We start from the raw sequence: 14,520 nt of genomic DNA on the forward strand, positions 1-14,520 counted from the left end.
TGTGGTGATTCGAGCCGAAGGTAATCCGATTTCAACGGGAGTGACGGCTTCCGAGCCATAAGCTAGTGAAAACGGAGTCTCCCCTGTGGCTGTTCGAGCGGTGGTTCGGTAGGCCCAAAGAATTTTCGGGAGCTCTTCGGCCCATTCTCCTTTGGCCCGGCCAAGCTTGGTCCGAAGATGTTGCTTGATAATCTTATTAACCGCTTCAACTTGTCCGTTGGTTTGAGGATGATGAGGCGAAGAGTAAACGTTTCTGATTCCGAGGTTGTCGCACATCCCGCGAAAGCTTCTATTATCAAATTGCCTTCCATTGTCTGTAACGATGGTACGGGGTACCCCGAATCGGCAGATAATGTTTTTCCATACAAATTCGGTGATCTTCTGCTCGGTTATTTTGGCTAATGGTTCTGCCTCGGCCCACTTCGTGAAATAGTCAACCGCTACCACAGCAAACTTGGTCTGACCTTTTCCCATAGGGAGCGGTCCTATGATGTCGACGCCCCACTGCGCGAAAGGCCAAGGACCAGTCATCGGTGTCAGTGCCTCGGGTGCTTGCCTTGAAATTGCCGCGAACCGTTGACATCTGTCGCATTTTTGAACAAGCTCGCGGGCGTCGTGTTGGATAGTGGGCCAGTAGTATCCCTGTCGTAGGACCTTGTGGGCGAGGGATCGCCCTCCAGAGTGGTTTCCGCAGATTCCTTCATGAATTTCCCGTAACACATAGTTTGCCTCGGTGGGTTTGAGGCACCGCAGCAACGGGGCGTAGTAACCTTTCTTGTAGAGGGTTCCGTTGAATATGGTATAACGGGAGGCTCGAATCTTAATTCGTCGAGCCTCGGCACGATCCTCGGGCAACTTTCCTTCGTCAAGGTATTGGCGGATTGGATCAATCCAGGAAGGTTCCGAGTCGATTGTATTGACGGCCTCGCTAATTGGTTCATCTATGCTGGGCTTGTCAACGTATTCGACAGGGACGGACCTAGGTATCTCATCTTCATCGGCCGAGGCGAGCTTTTCTAACAAATCAGCTTTGCTGTTTTTCGTACGAGGGATCCGAGTGACGCGACAGAGTTGAAATCCGTTGATGAGTTCCTTTGCTTTCTGCATGTATGCCCTTAACTGGTCTTTTCGTGTCTGGTATACACCGGTAACCTGGTTAACAACCAACTGAGAGTCGCTGAAAACACTTAGGTGAGTGACCTCCATGCTAGCGGCGAGTCGGAGGCCGAGTAACAACGCTTCATATTCCGCCGTATTGTTCGTCGCTTGGAATCCAAGTCGTAAGGCATACTGTATGTAAGTATGATCGGGGGTTTCCAGCACAACCCCAGCCCCACTGGCCTTGGAGTTGGAAGAACCGTCAACATACAGATTCCACGGAATAGGGCAAGGGAGAGCGGTTGAGGTCGGAGCTGCACCGTCCTTCGGTGTATCATTTGCTGAAAGTTCGGCTGAAGACGTTCCTTCGGCGATAAAATCAGCTACGGCTTGCCCTTTGATTGCTGCCTTTGGTCGGTATTGAATATCAAACTCACTCAGCTCGATAGCCCATTTGGTGAGTCGGCCGGAAGCTTCTGGTTTCTGCAGTACCTGGCGAAGCGGAAGGTTGGTCATTACAATGATGGTGTGGGCATGGAAGTACGGCCTAAGTCGCCGAGAGGAAGTTATTAAAGCCAAGGCCACTTTTTCCAAGCTTGGGTATCTCGTTTCTGCTGGCAATAACGCTTTGCTGACGTAGTAAACCGGTAGTTGCTTTCCTTCGGATTCTCGTATCAAAGCCGAGCAAACCACTGCCTCGGCTAGATAGAGGAGCAACGACTCCCCCGGTTCAGGTTTTGATAAGAGAGGTGCAGAACCGAGATATAATTTTATTTGCTGGAATGCTGCTTCACACTCTTCCGTCCAACCCATCGCTTGTCTTCCTTTCAATTGTTTGAAGAAAGGGAGACACTTATCCGTTGCTCTGGACAGGAACCGATTGAGTGCTGCGACTCGTCCGGCCAATCTTTGGACGTCCTTAATGGTTCTGGGGGATTCCATATCAATCAGAGCCTTTATCTTCTCAGGGTTTGCCTCTATTCCTCGCTGACTGACCAAGAAACCGAGGAATTTACCGGAGCCTACTCCAAAAGCACATTTACTTGGATTCAGCTTCATCCGGAACTTCCGTAGGATTAGAAACATTTCTTCCAAATTATTCACATGATCTGCCGCGTGTATGCTTTTGACGAGCATGTCGTCGATGTATACTTCCATAGTCCGGCGTATAAGCCGAGCAAAGATTTTGTTAACTAACCTTTGATAAGTTGCGCCGGCATTCTTCAGACCAAATGGCATCACTCGGTAACAATAAAGGCCTTTGTCGGTGACAAAGGTAGTTTTTGATTTATCTGTTTGGTGCATTACAATTTGATTATACCCTGAATATGCATCCATGAAGCTAAGGAGCTCATGTCCGGCTGTACTATCTACTAACTAGTCTATCCTCGGAAGCGGAAAGCTATCCTTGGGACATGCTTTATTTAAGTCGGTATAGTCGATACAGACTCGCCACTTCCCGTTGGATTTCTTTACAAGCACGACATTCGCGACCCACTCTGGATAGTGTATTTCTTCTATGAAATTAGCCTGGAGGAGTTTGTTGACTTCTTCTTCGATGATAGCGTATCGTTCAGGGCCGAGCGCGCGTCTGTCGGATCGGTCGATACGACGGATCGATGTTGAGTCGGTGAGTCACCACGGAGGGGTCGATCCCGGGCATGTCCTATGAGACCATGCAAAGACGTCGGTGTACTGTTTAGGGCTATCGGCTTTTCTTTCAAGGGGGATCGCAGAGACGAGCCAATTCGTACCGTCTTGGATCCATCTGTCTCGACCAAGGGGACCGAGACAAGATCCTCGACCGGCTGTCCTCGTTCATAATTCTCGCCCCGAGGGTCCAGCGATTCGATTGTTAATATGTTGGTCGGACTTTTGTCGGCGGCTCCTTTTACGGCTATCATGTAGCATCGCCTCGCATCCTGCTGGTCTCCTTTGACAATCCCGACTCCCGATTCGGTCGGAAATTTCATGGAAAGATGGTAAGTGGACACCACGGCCTGGAGGAGACTCAACAAAGGTCGGCCGAGTATTGCGTTGTATACCGATGGTTGATCGACGACCAGGAAGTCTACCATCACCGTCGTCTGACATGGGGTACTGCCAGCAGTGAGTGGTAACGAGACAATCCCTTCAGGCAGTACCTGTCCTCCGGAAAAACCGATCAACGGGGTCCGAACTAGGCGCAGTGCGGATCGTTCGATCCCCATTTTGTCGAACGCCTGGGTAAATAACACGTCTGCAGATGACCCCGTATCGACGAGTATACGAAACACCTTTCGGTTAGCGATGGTCAGGGTGACAATCAATGCGTCATCGTGGGGGTGATAGATGCCTCGGGCATCTTCTTCTGTGAACGAGATGCGATATCTTTCTCTTTTCTTCTCCTTTGATGGCCGATCTATAATCATGAGCTCGGACTGAGGCTGACTAAGTTTTCGTGCATGATTCCTTCGCGCGTTGTTTGAGTCGCCCCCACATTGTGGACCGCCGATAATCGTCCGGATTTCTTCCATAGGATGACTCTCGGTTGGGCGCGCCTCAGATGCCCCAGCTTTGACCATATGTTCTCTGAGTCGGCCGTCTTTTATGAGTCTTTCGATCTCTTCTTTTAAGTGACGGCAATCACTTGTGTTATGCCCGTGATCGCGATGATAATGGCAGTACTTATCCTTATCCCGCCGATTAGGATTACTCTTGAGCTTACTGGGCCGACACCTTCGTTTTTATTTCCATCGTACCTCTTCCCGAGTCTTATTCAGGGGAGTATATGTGGAAAATTTTCGATCCGGCCGTTTTCCTGACCTTCGCTCGTCACGCGCTTGATCCTCTTTGCGTTTCCTTCCCCCGGCCGAGTCGGCTTCTTTTTTGGCGGACTCTTTGGCCGAGGTTTTAGTTTCACGCAGGATTCGCGCTTCCTCGGCGTTGGCATATTTATCGGACCGTGCCATAAACTCTGCCAGAGTATCGGGCGGAGTTTTGTCTAGAGATGCCAGGAATGGCTTATCCCTAACTCCTTGCATGAGTGCATTTAGGGAAGTTTCTTACGAATGTTTCCGAACTTGAAGGGATTCGAAATTAAATGCTTGATGTAATCTTTCAATAGCTCTCCCTGCTTCTGAACTAGGTTATTCAGATGTGCAGGGGGCTTTAATTTTTTCTTTCCGCCGATGAAGTTGGTGAGGAAGGCGTTGCTCAGCTCAACGAATGAACTGGACTTTGGTTTCAACTGTTTGAACCACATCGAGCTACATCGGTTAATGTAAGAGAAAAGGCCCGACACATTCGCATCCGAGGCATCATGGAGTTCCATATAGGTTCGAAGCACTCAATATGCTCGGTCGGGTCGGTCTTGGTGAAAGGAGTGATTTGAGGTAATCGAAACCTCTCGGGCAATCGGGCTTTCATTACGAGTCCACAAAGGGGGACGCTTTCGCTTCAGACCCGGTTGAATATATCCGGCCGTGCTTTATGTTCGCCATCTCTTTTGCCATCTCTTCCCGCACTTCTTTTTGAAATTTTGAATGTCGGCTTTCCAAGGTTCTCCTTTGCCGTGCCTTCCATGGAAGGGCGATTGCGCCTTCTTCGTTCTATTTCGTGCCGAAGATCAGGGGGGAGGGAGGCGTTGGCTGAATGCGCTGGAGATGGTTCTGACCCGCCTTGGGGTTGGCTCGGCCGGAAAGACTGCGGCGCAGAAGGTTGAGGATCAACCGCCGCCGTCGGTACGCGCGCTGTCTCCCCTTGAAGATGCGGGAGTGGCTGCATTTGCTGCTGATACATTCGTTCCAGCATCTGCTTCATCGTATTCATATCAGAGCGGATTTCTTGAACCTCCTTGTCCAACCGCCCCTCGTCGCGACCCCGCTGATTGTTGCTTGTTTCGGTCGCCCCTCGTCGGCGGTTGTTAGGTGGGTTCTGGGCTGCGGGAACCGCGATTGGACCCGCTGGCCCTGTAATCGCATTCTCATTCAAATCTTCTTCTGGGACCGTCCTTCTAGTCATCACCATTGGACTCAGTATAGAGATACGAGATGGCTTTTTGCACGTTCCCACAGACGGCGCCAAACTGTTGATGCAATTGTCTGGTTCGTCCTCCTGGACCCTTGTATGCCTGCACAGAAAGAAAACAAAGGAGACCCTGGCTCGAGCAGGGGACCCTCCGATGCCAAAGTCAGGCCTGGACTCGGGGTCTCAAAGTATTGGAAGGTTTTTAGGAGGAATTTGTTTCGTACCTCTCAAGGTGACAAGGGTCCTCCTTTTATAGCTGCTGGGGTCCTCCTGATATTGAGCGCGGGATCTTCTCGGGTATCACGGAGATAGGATCGTGCCCATCTTGAGCCATTATCCGATCCCGTGAGCTTCGGGGTCGGAGATCTTATCCCAAGATATCCGGGATGAGATCTGACCTAGCGACGGTCGGTCTTGCAAGGCGGTCCGCCCGACACATGCCCGGAACGCTGATAAGTCGTTCGAACCGACTCAACCATTGTCTCGGTTTAGCGAACCATGCCTCGGATTTGACGCATCCTTCGGCGAGCCGAGGTATCAAGTCCGAGTTCCGAGGCATTAAGTCCGAGTCCCCGGACTTGTATTTTTGCCCCCAACAGAATATACAATGAAATAATTAGAAAAAAAATATATGGATAACATGGATAAAATACAAATCATGGTGAGTCCACGTAGCAGTGACGAGCAGCTAGGGTTAATAGAGAATTGGCGTTCGTGTTTTAACTTTTACGTCATTTGAGTAATACGGATTGGGTACTACCGCGACCTAGCTAGAGGACGGTCCGAGCATGGGCTGTCTGGCCCAACCTTGTTGTATGTGCTTTATCCACGCCTTTCATCCATTTTGACAGGTGTTTTTAGGGCCAAATTTTAAAATTAAGGCAGATTGAAGGCTTGAGTGGCCAAGCTACACGAAGCAGCAGTGGCAATGACGCCCACTGTTGAAACCTTCCTAGGGTCTATTGTGTGATGTTTATTTTTCATCCAATGTGTTTACGGGATCTGAAATAATTGGGCAAATGAAAACATAAATATCAGCTTGATTCAAAATTTCTATAGCCCCATGAGGATTTCAAGGGTATAACCCGTAACTGTTCCATCGCAGCTGTTTTATGTAGTGTGGTCCACTTGAGACTTAGATACCTGTGGACGTGGATTTCCTGCAAGACTTGGGCCTGCGCTGGGATGCTAGTTTGGGGCCGCAGTGATGTTGGGGAGAAATCCACCCTGTTCATCCATTTTGTGATGTCGTTTTAGGACATTGGACCAAAAGTTGGGTGGATCCAAAACTCAAGTGATTCCAGCTAGAGGAAACAGTGGGGATTCAGTGACCACCGTTGAAACATTTACATGGACACGAAAGTTTCGTATCAGGCAAATTTTTTCACATTTCAACTTCATCACAGTGGTCATGACCTGATAAACGGTTTGGATGGCATATGAACATCACGATGGAGCCTAGGAAGGTTTCAACACTAGGAAACTCTTTTCACAGTTTTCCCTCTTGCATGGCCTACTTGAGCTTTGGATCCGCCTAATTTTCGGTTTTGTCTTAAGATGAGATCGTAAAGCGGATGAACGGGGTGGATTTCCCACACACATCAAGGTGGGCCCCACCTAGCATCCAACTTCCTGCGAAAGGCTTTAGCAGGAAAACCGCGTCCGGTCCTGGTGGGGGTAGTATCTAATCCGCGTCCGTCGTTGAGAGGCCCCGAACGGCTCCTCGCTTCCGTCTATATAAGATTCTAGGGTTTCTGCAACGTCGTTTTTCCAATATCCTTCTCCATTACCATGAGCATCTAGGGTTTTATCTGCAAATCCCTGCTGTTCTTCTGCCATCCAATGGCGGGATCTCGAGTCCAAGTCAACAAGGCTCACAAGAGCCGTTTTGCTTCCAAAGCGTCTAGGCAAGTCCACAGGACTTCTCGAACTGGTATTCCCTCAACTTCCTCCTCTTCTCCTGCCCAGCGCGTGTACAAGTCAGCTAATGCACACGCCTCCAGAAGCGTGGCCCGCATGTGAAATATCCAAGCCATCCATCACGTGGACCTCGCTGTGCAGATACCTCTGCTGAAAGTCCAGTCAGTAGGGGTTTTATGATATTAGAAATAACTGGATGGCTTAGGAAACTTCGGCCGATTTCTTCACAACGTACACTTGTTCGGTTAATTGCGGACTACCTGAATAGTGGACGGACCTGATTATTGAACTGCGCGAATCTACATAATGGTACCCTTTTGATTGATGGCTTGGATAGTGCCACACTGGCATATGTCGTGTCGGGTGCTTAATTTTTTTTTCTCTCTTTTTAAATAAAAAAATAAAAAGTTCTCATTTTAAAGTGGATTATATGCTCTGTTTGCTTTAATTTAGATAAGAGCCGGATCTCAAAACCTGACCCGCATGGAGTTGTGAAGGGCGCCCGTGCTGCGCGGGTTCAGCGCAGCAAAATGGTAAGGCAGGCCTTATGATGTTTTTTATTTTAATTTTAATTTTTAAATTTCTGTCATATTTATTTTGATTGGTTGCTTTAATTCAATTCTGAATTATGTGGCCCTATTTGTTTTAGAGTGCAACTTAGTAAATGCTGGTAATAAGAACTGAGAGTTTGTTCATGAATTGCCTCCCACTGTCAAAAGATGGTTGGCAGAAATCTAGCGAGCATTTATAATGCGAATTTTTGAATGCCCATTTTAAAATGCTCGATTAAGATTCCCGATTGCTGATCACTATTATTGGAAGCTGTGGGAGATAATGTGAGCACATAACTTCAGTGCACACAATCCTTTAGCCTTTATTTTATTCACACACACACACACACTACATTCCATAGCGGTAGATATATTGTGGCTTTGAGAAGAAGAGGTTTGGATAATATTTTGAGGGCATTGAAGTTTCTGTTATTGTGCGTTATAGTGGTAAATTTGGGGATTTATCTATTTTCTTTATGTTAAGATTCAATTTGGTTGTTTACTGGCATTGATTCCGTATGATGTTAGGTTATAAATATGGTGAACAAGGCTATGATGAGTTTAATCCAACCAAACATTGTGATACTTATAGTTGTTGGGCTTAGAAAAAAGTACATTGATACTTGAACTCGCACACAATGAGCATAAGATGGGAATGTGGGTTCAGCCTTTATAGAGCAACCGTCCTCCAAAACTATATGCTTGATTTAACCTTTACAGAGCAGCTGTTTAAGATGGAACTGACGACTGTCTTCTGCTGTCCATGGGCTGGATCCTCGAGCCCAACGGCCTGTCCGCTCTACCACCCAAATACCTACACTTGTCTAACACCTGGAGACCTACACTTGTCATTGTCCAGACCTTTAGGGTTTGGACAAGTGTAGGTCTTTGGGTGGTAGAGAGATCAACTCACTAGGCTCGAGGATGTAGCTCGTAGACAGTAGAAGATAGCTGGCTCCACCCTTAGTTACACTCATAGTAGGTACGGTTGGCACTTGTTTGATAAGTGAACTCATGTCCGAGGTAAAGCCCCGGGTCCTGCGTCTCTCGCTGTCTTTAAAGTTTAAAGTATGGTTGTCCTCCAAAAAGAAGTGAGAGTTTGGGGAGAATTGCAGTGAAACCCATAGCATGGGAAGCTCATCCAAGACCAATTTCAATCAATGTTCTTTGGAACAGGCTCTCCAGTACTCATCGTCTCTTCCCCTCGCTATCCCTGGTGTCCCTTCTTCTCTGATTATCCGTAGCTTACCTTCACCTACATCCTATTCTAACTAATTCGTGGGAGAGTGGGATATGGATAGGAGGAAATCTCTGTGCTTTGTAAAAGGGTCTTGGTTTAGTAGTGTATCTTGCCAAGTGCAAATTCACAACCATTGATGGCGATGGACCAAATCTGATAGCTTCTAGGTGTTGATGTTTGTTCGAAGGGGCATTTAGAACTTGGGACAAACTTCTTGGGCTTTGAGGATATTTCCCAATGTTTTGACCCAGGGGAAGAGCCACTGCTCATCTCCTTTTATCAACTGGAGACCCGAGACTTGAGGAGCCAACGGATCATAATCGGGAGTGGGTGGTTGCTAGGGTAGGAAACAAGGAGGGAGCAGTGTTACTATTGAAGATCTTGATTGGATCAAAGATTGCAGGGTCAAAAGCCTAGTGGAGATAACTATCTAAGGCATTAATGAAGACATATTTGCAATTTTAAATCCTTGAAGAAAGTCAGAGATTGTTGAAAAGAAACTAGGGAGAGGAACGGGCCAAGAAACATCGGTCTAGTAAGAGAGACTCCTCAGTATCATCAGTGAACTATGAAAGATTAGGGGGATCCAAGGTAGGTAAAGAATTATTGAGTAATCCAGTAATAGTGGGGGAGGAAAGGGCAAGGGGATTAGGGAAGAAAAAAGTTTCCCAATGAAGTTGATGTCATGGAATGTACAAGGATTGGGCCTCCCTCTTAAGAGAGACTAGATGAAACAGTTCTGCAGCTATCTATCAGAAGGTTTAGTTGGTCACTTGTCATGCAAGTGTGGGTTAGAGGATTGTTAACGTCTATTTGGCTAGGTACATCTTTTGATTGGGTAGCTTTGAATTCAAAGTTTCCCAATGAAGTTGATGTCATGGATTGTACAACGATTGGACTTCCCTCTTAAGAGAGGCTAGATGAAACAGTTTTGCAGCTATCTATAAGAAGGTTTAGTTGGTCACTTTTCATGCAAGTGTGGGATAGAGGATTGCTAATGTCTATTTGGCTAGGTACATCTTTTGATTGGGTAGCTTTGAATTCAAAGTTTCCCAATGAAGTTGATGTCATGGATTGTACAAGGATTGGACCTCCCTCTTAAGAGAGACTAGATGAAACAATTCTGTAGCTGTTTGTTAGAAGGTTTAGTTGGTCACTCTTCATGCAAGTGTGGGATAGAGGATTGTTAGCATCTATTTGGCTAGGTACATCTTTTGAATGGGTAGCTTTGAATTCAAATGGGGTTGTAGGTGGGAGGGATAGTTTGGGATGATACTATGCTGGTTAAAGAAGATTGGTGGTCTGGTCAGTTTTCCATCTTGGTTATTTTGAAAATTGTTAGCACGGGGAGGCTATATTTACCACAATTTATGGTCCTAGTAATGATAGCATTAGGCAAATCTTTTGGGATGAGTTGAATGGATCCAAGAGTAGGTGGGACCGGCATTGGCATGCATGGGGAGATTTTAATGTGTTTTGATTCCCCTGTGAGAGATCTAGTGGAGTTGCTATGGACAACAATATGCATTCCATTTCTGATGGGGTAAAGGGCAATGAGTTGATCGATATTCCCCCACCTGGCACTAAATATACCTAGTCTAATGATCATGACAATCCTACATTTTCTAGAAATGACAATTTTCATTTATGGTGATTGAGAGGAGATGTATCCCAATGCGAAGTAGTTGGGCCTTGAGAGAGCGATATCCGATCATTCCCCTATGGTTCTGGACTCATGCGAAGAGTCGTGAAGACCTAAGCCCTTTAGGTCTGAGCTTTCCTAGCTTAAGTACTAATAGTTCATGAGTAATATAAAAAATTGGCGGCCATCTAGGCGAATGGATGGGTTGGCCATAGACTTAATGCTGAAGCTCAAGCCTCTAAAGGGCAAGATAAAGGAGTGGCAAAAAGAGTTCTCATCAGTGGAGGAAGAAAAATCAAAATTGCTTTCACTTAGCCAAGCATTAGATAGGAAAGAGGAGGCGGGTTTGCATTTTGGTGAAGAATTAATCTAAAGACAAACTCTTGAAGTTGGTTTTGTATAGAAGACTTGTAGAAGAAGAGATTAAATGGAGGGAGAGATCTTGGGCAATCTGGCTCAAAGAGGGAGATAGGAACTCCAAATTTTTCCATGGCATAGTTGGTGCCAAAAGAAGAACTAATCACATTCACAACCTATTTGTTGATGTTGAAAAAATATAAAGAAAATGTGAGATTTGTGAATCTATCATAGATTTTTATAAACACCTTAAGAGGGCAGCTATAAATGTCTTAGGGAGGGATAAAGCCCCGGGCTCAAACAGTTACCCTCTTGCATCCTTCCAGGTGTTTGGGGAAGTGGTGAAGCCAGACCTATTAGCTTTTATCTTTGAGTTCATCAATCGAGGGCACCTTTGAAAGGGGCTAAGAGCATCTTTCATTGCCCTTGCCCCTAAAAGGAAAGTGTGGGGATTCTGCTCGACTTTTGGTCTAGAAGTCTGTTTGGCAACCCTTATAAAGTTTCATCACTCATCAGAGATTTTGACAACTAGATTACAGGAAGATTTGGGTTCCAGCATATTAAATACTCAAAGTGCATTCTTGTGCAGGTGGCAAATTCTTGATGGGGTCTTGGTAGCTAAACGAATGTATTAGTTCTAGAAGAAGAGAAGGCAGGCCAGGTATTGCGTGGAAGCTGGATATGGAAAAGGTATACTATTACCAGGATTTGATCTTTGTTCTATACTTATTGGCCATGATGGGTTGGTGAAAGATGGTAGGGATGGATGGCAGAGTATATGGGATCAACCTACTTCTTAATGCTAGTAAATGGGTTGCCTAAAGGCTTCTTTAAAAGCCCTTGTGACATTAGTTAGGGTGGCCTTTGACCACCATTTCTGATTATATTGGTGGTAGAGGTCCTCAGTAGGATGTTGGAAAAGGGCAAAAGGATGGGGCTCATTGAAGGATTTTCAATCTCAATTGAAATGCAGACATGCAAAATTTTCATCTCCAATTCACCGATGACATTTTTTTTTGGTGGGGGTGGATAGTGTTCACGTTGATAATTTGCGCAAGATTGTTTATTGTTATGAGGTAAGTTTTGCTTAGAATGTAAATATTCATTAGAGCGAAATTCTGGGCATAAAGGAAGAGGAAATTGAGGGGCATGCAAATTCTTTTGGATGCAAGAAAGGTAATTTCCCAATTTCCCAACTACGCACCTTGGCCTTCCATTATGTATCAGGAAACTAGCAAAGTATTTATAGGACATCATTATCTGGAGAATCCAATGTAAACTTTCTTGGTGGCAATGTAAAATCCTATCTCTAGGAGGTCGTATTGCATTAATAAAGGCCGATTTATCCAACATGTCTCTCTACTTTGTGTCCATGTTTCATTGCCTGTCCAACATTATCAAGGAGATTGAAAAACTCCGAAGAGATTTGCTTTGGAAGGGTGCGGAGGAAAGGAGAAAATTCCTTCTTGTCAACTAGGATGAGTTGTGTAATTCCAAGGAGGCGGGTCTTGGCATTAGATTACTGAAACTCTTCAATTTGGTCCTTCTAGCCACATGGTTGTGTAGATTTGGAGAGGAGAAGAAGAGTCTATGGTACGGGGTCAAATCTAGCAAATATGGTGAAAAGGGAGATGGTTTATTGCAACATCTTCTTCATATAGGGCCTTAAGCTTTGGAAGTCGATTCTTCAAGTGATTGTTCCATTCATAGCAAGGTATTTTGTAACGGTAGTGGTGGCCGTAACGGCTACCAATGTTACCTTTACGAGATGAGTTGCAACGGTTGTTACGGCCCTTGCAACGATTGTTATGGTCTCTCTCTCTCTCTCTCTCTCTCTCTCTCTCTCTCTTTCTTTAAAATTTTTTTGAAAAACCTATATATGCCCTATAACATTGAATTTTTTTCTTGGAAAAACCTGTATTTGCCTGGTAACAACATATTACGGGGCTGTTACGGCCTTTACAAGGGGCGTAATGGGTTGTTAATGGTGGTTATGGGTCATTTTTTTCTATAACGGTTGTTACAACCATTATGACCCCGTAATGTGTGACGGTTGCCATTGTTACCTTTACGTAACGGCCTTTATGGCACGCCATGATTCAAAGAGCATATCTCTTTCTCAGCTGGTGATGGGACGCATGTATGTTTTTGGGAGGACCGGTGGTGTTGGGAGAGACCACTGAGTGAAGAATTTCCTTCTTTGTAAAAGGGTGTTGAGGGAAAAAGATATCTTCATATCCCAATATGTGGTATTGGAGTGAGGGCACGATTTGGAGCCCCCATATTTAGAAGAAATCTACAAGATGGAGATAATTGAATTTGTTAGGTTGCTGGAAGGGTTGCATTATCAAGGTAGGCTGACATGGGGAGGGGATTGGTGGGCGTGGAATCCTAGGTAAGTCAGGGGAATTCTCTATCAGTCTTTTTGCTTGATTCTTAAAAAATCTAACATGGCCACAGGTCAAAGATCTTATTCGTCACATCTAGAAGGACTGAGCCCTTCGCAGGTAGTGTTTTTTGCTTGGTTGGTTGGCAAAAACAAATTCTTTACTATCGGTAACTCGAGGAAGAGGAGTATGCCAATTACAAATGGGTGTATCATGTGCTTAAAAGATGAGGAGTCGGTGGATCATTTATTCATTCATTGCACCTTTGCTTGGAAGATGGCGAAGTTCATTGCTTTGCTGGGTACTAATTGGGTGATGCCTATTAGTGTGTGGGATCTCTTTTCCATGTGGCACTTTGCTAGATCTGGAAGGAAGAAAAAGTTGATCTGGTGCCTTGCTCTTCTTGTAGTGCTTTGGGCTATTTGTTTTGAATGTAAGAACAAAACTTTCAATGACAAATCGACATCCCTAGAGCATGTCTTCCACAAAGCTAGGTGGATGGTTGTGGAATGGGCAAGAGCGACCGATGTATTTAAGGATATGCTTGCTTAGTTATTCCGAGGAAATTGGGTGGTCTTCTCTGTTTTGTATTTGTGGGATGACTTCTCATCATCTCTTTTGTATCATAGCCCTTTTTTTTCTGTTTTATAAATTTTTTGAGTTACCCTTCATAAAAAGACTGATGGAAGTAGAAGTACACTAAGGTGTTGGCTGGTTGATAAATTGGGGGATTGGTGGTCAGGTAAGGAAACAATCATGGCATTGTCCATTTGACCAAGAATTTCTCAAGGAGGACCGCTTCGTGGTGGTTATTTTCAAGAGCCGTGGTGATTGACGAGACTTTGTTTTCCTTTTCATATGGGAGCATCTGACATATTTATTGGAAAACGAACCTGCAGGCTCTTAGTTAAACTCTCAAACTTCAGTCTAATGTAGATTTCTGATAATATGGTCTGTAAAGAGGCTTTGAATTTCTACTTTTCTAGGGACTTGCACTAGCCTTTTTTTTTTCTAGAGGTAACAAAATTTATTGAGAAACTTGCAGAGTGAGAAAAAGAATATAGAGCCCAGAAGACCAAATCCAAAAACAAAAAACAAAAAACCAAAAACGAGGCCTGGAAACAGACAAGAATGGAACATCTAGGACTGGTCTAAGCGAACCAGTGCTGCCCATTCCTTTACAAGACCATTAACTTTACATATAACCTCATTGACTCCCAACTCCACATTCCTAAAACAACTCCTGTTTCTAGCCCCCCAAATAGACCAGAGCCCCACCATGAGAGTCAGCCTCCAAAGGATTTTTCAAGAATGATA

General features: G+C 45.2%; 1 protein-coding gene across 3 annotated transcripts in view; it reads left to right on the forward strand.

Moving 5' to 3' along the window:
• The first annotated feature begins 6,775 nt into the window (after positions 1–6,775).
• Positions 6,776–14,520, forward strand: part of LOC131237058 (uncharacterized) — a 77,108-nt gene continuing 69,363 nt past the window's right edge. For all 3 annotated transcript variants that reach the window (XR_009167005.1, XR_009167004.1, XM_058234701.1), the window contains exons 1-2: positions 6,776–7,039; positions 7,480–7,559. Coding sequence is in view for 1 of the 3 variants with exons in the window: in XM_058234701.1 (XP_058090684.1) it covers positions 6,949–7,039; positions 7,480–7,559 (171 nt within the window). In the remaining 2 variants the exon portion in view is untranslated. The remainder of the gene's footprint in view (positions 7,040–7,479; positions 7,560–14,520) is intronic.

Source organism: Magnolia sinica, chromosome 2 (genome assembly GCF_029962835.1).
Source record: "Magnolia sinica isolate HGM2019 chromosome 2, MsV1, whole genome shotgun sequence".
Lineage (NCBI taxonomy): Eukaryota > Viridiplantae > Streptophyta > Magnoliopsida > Magnoliales > Magnoliaceae > Magnolia > Magnolia sinica.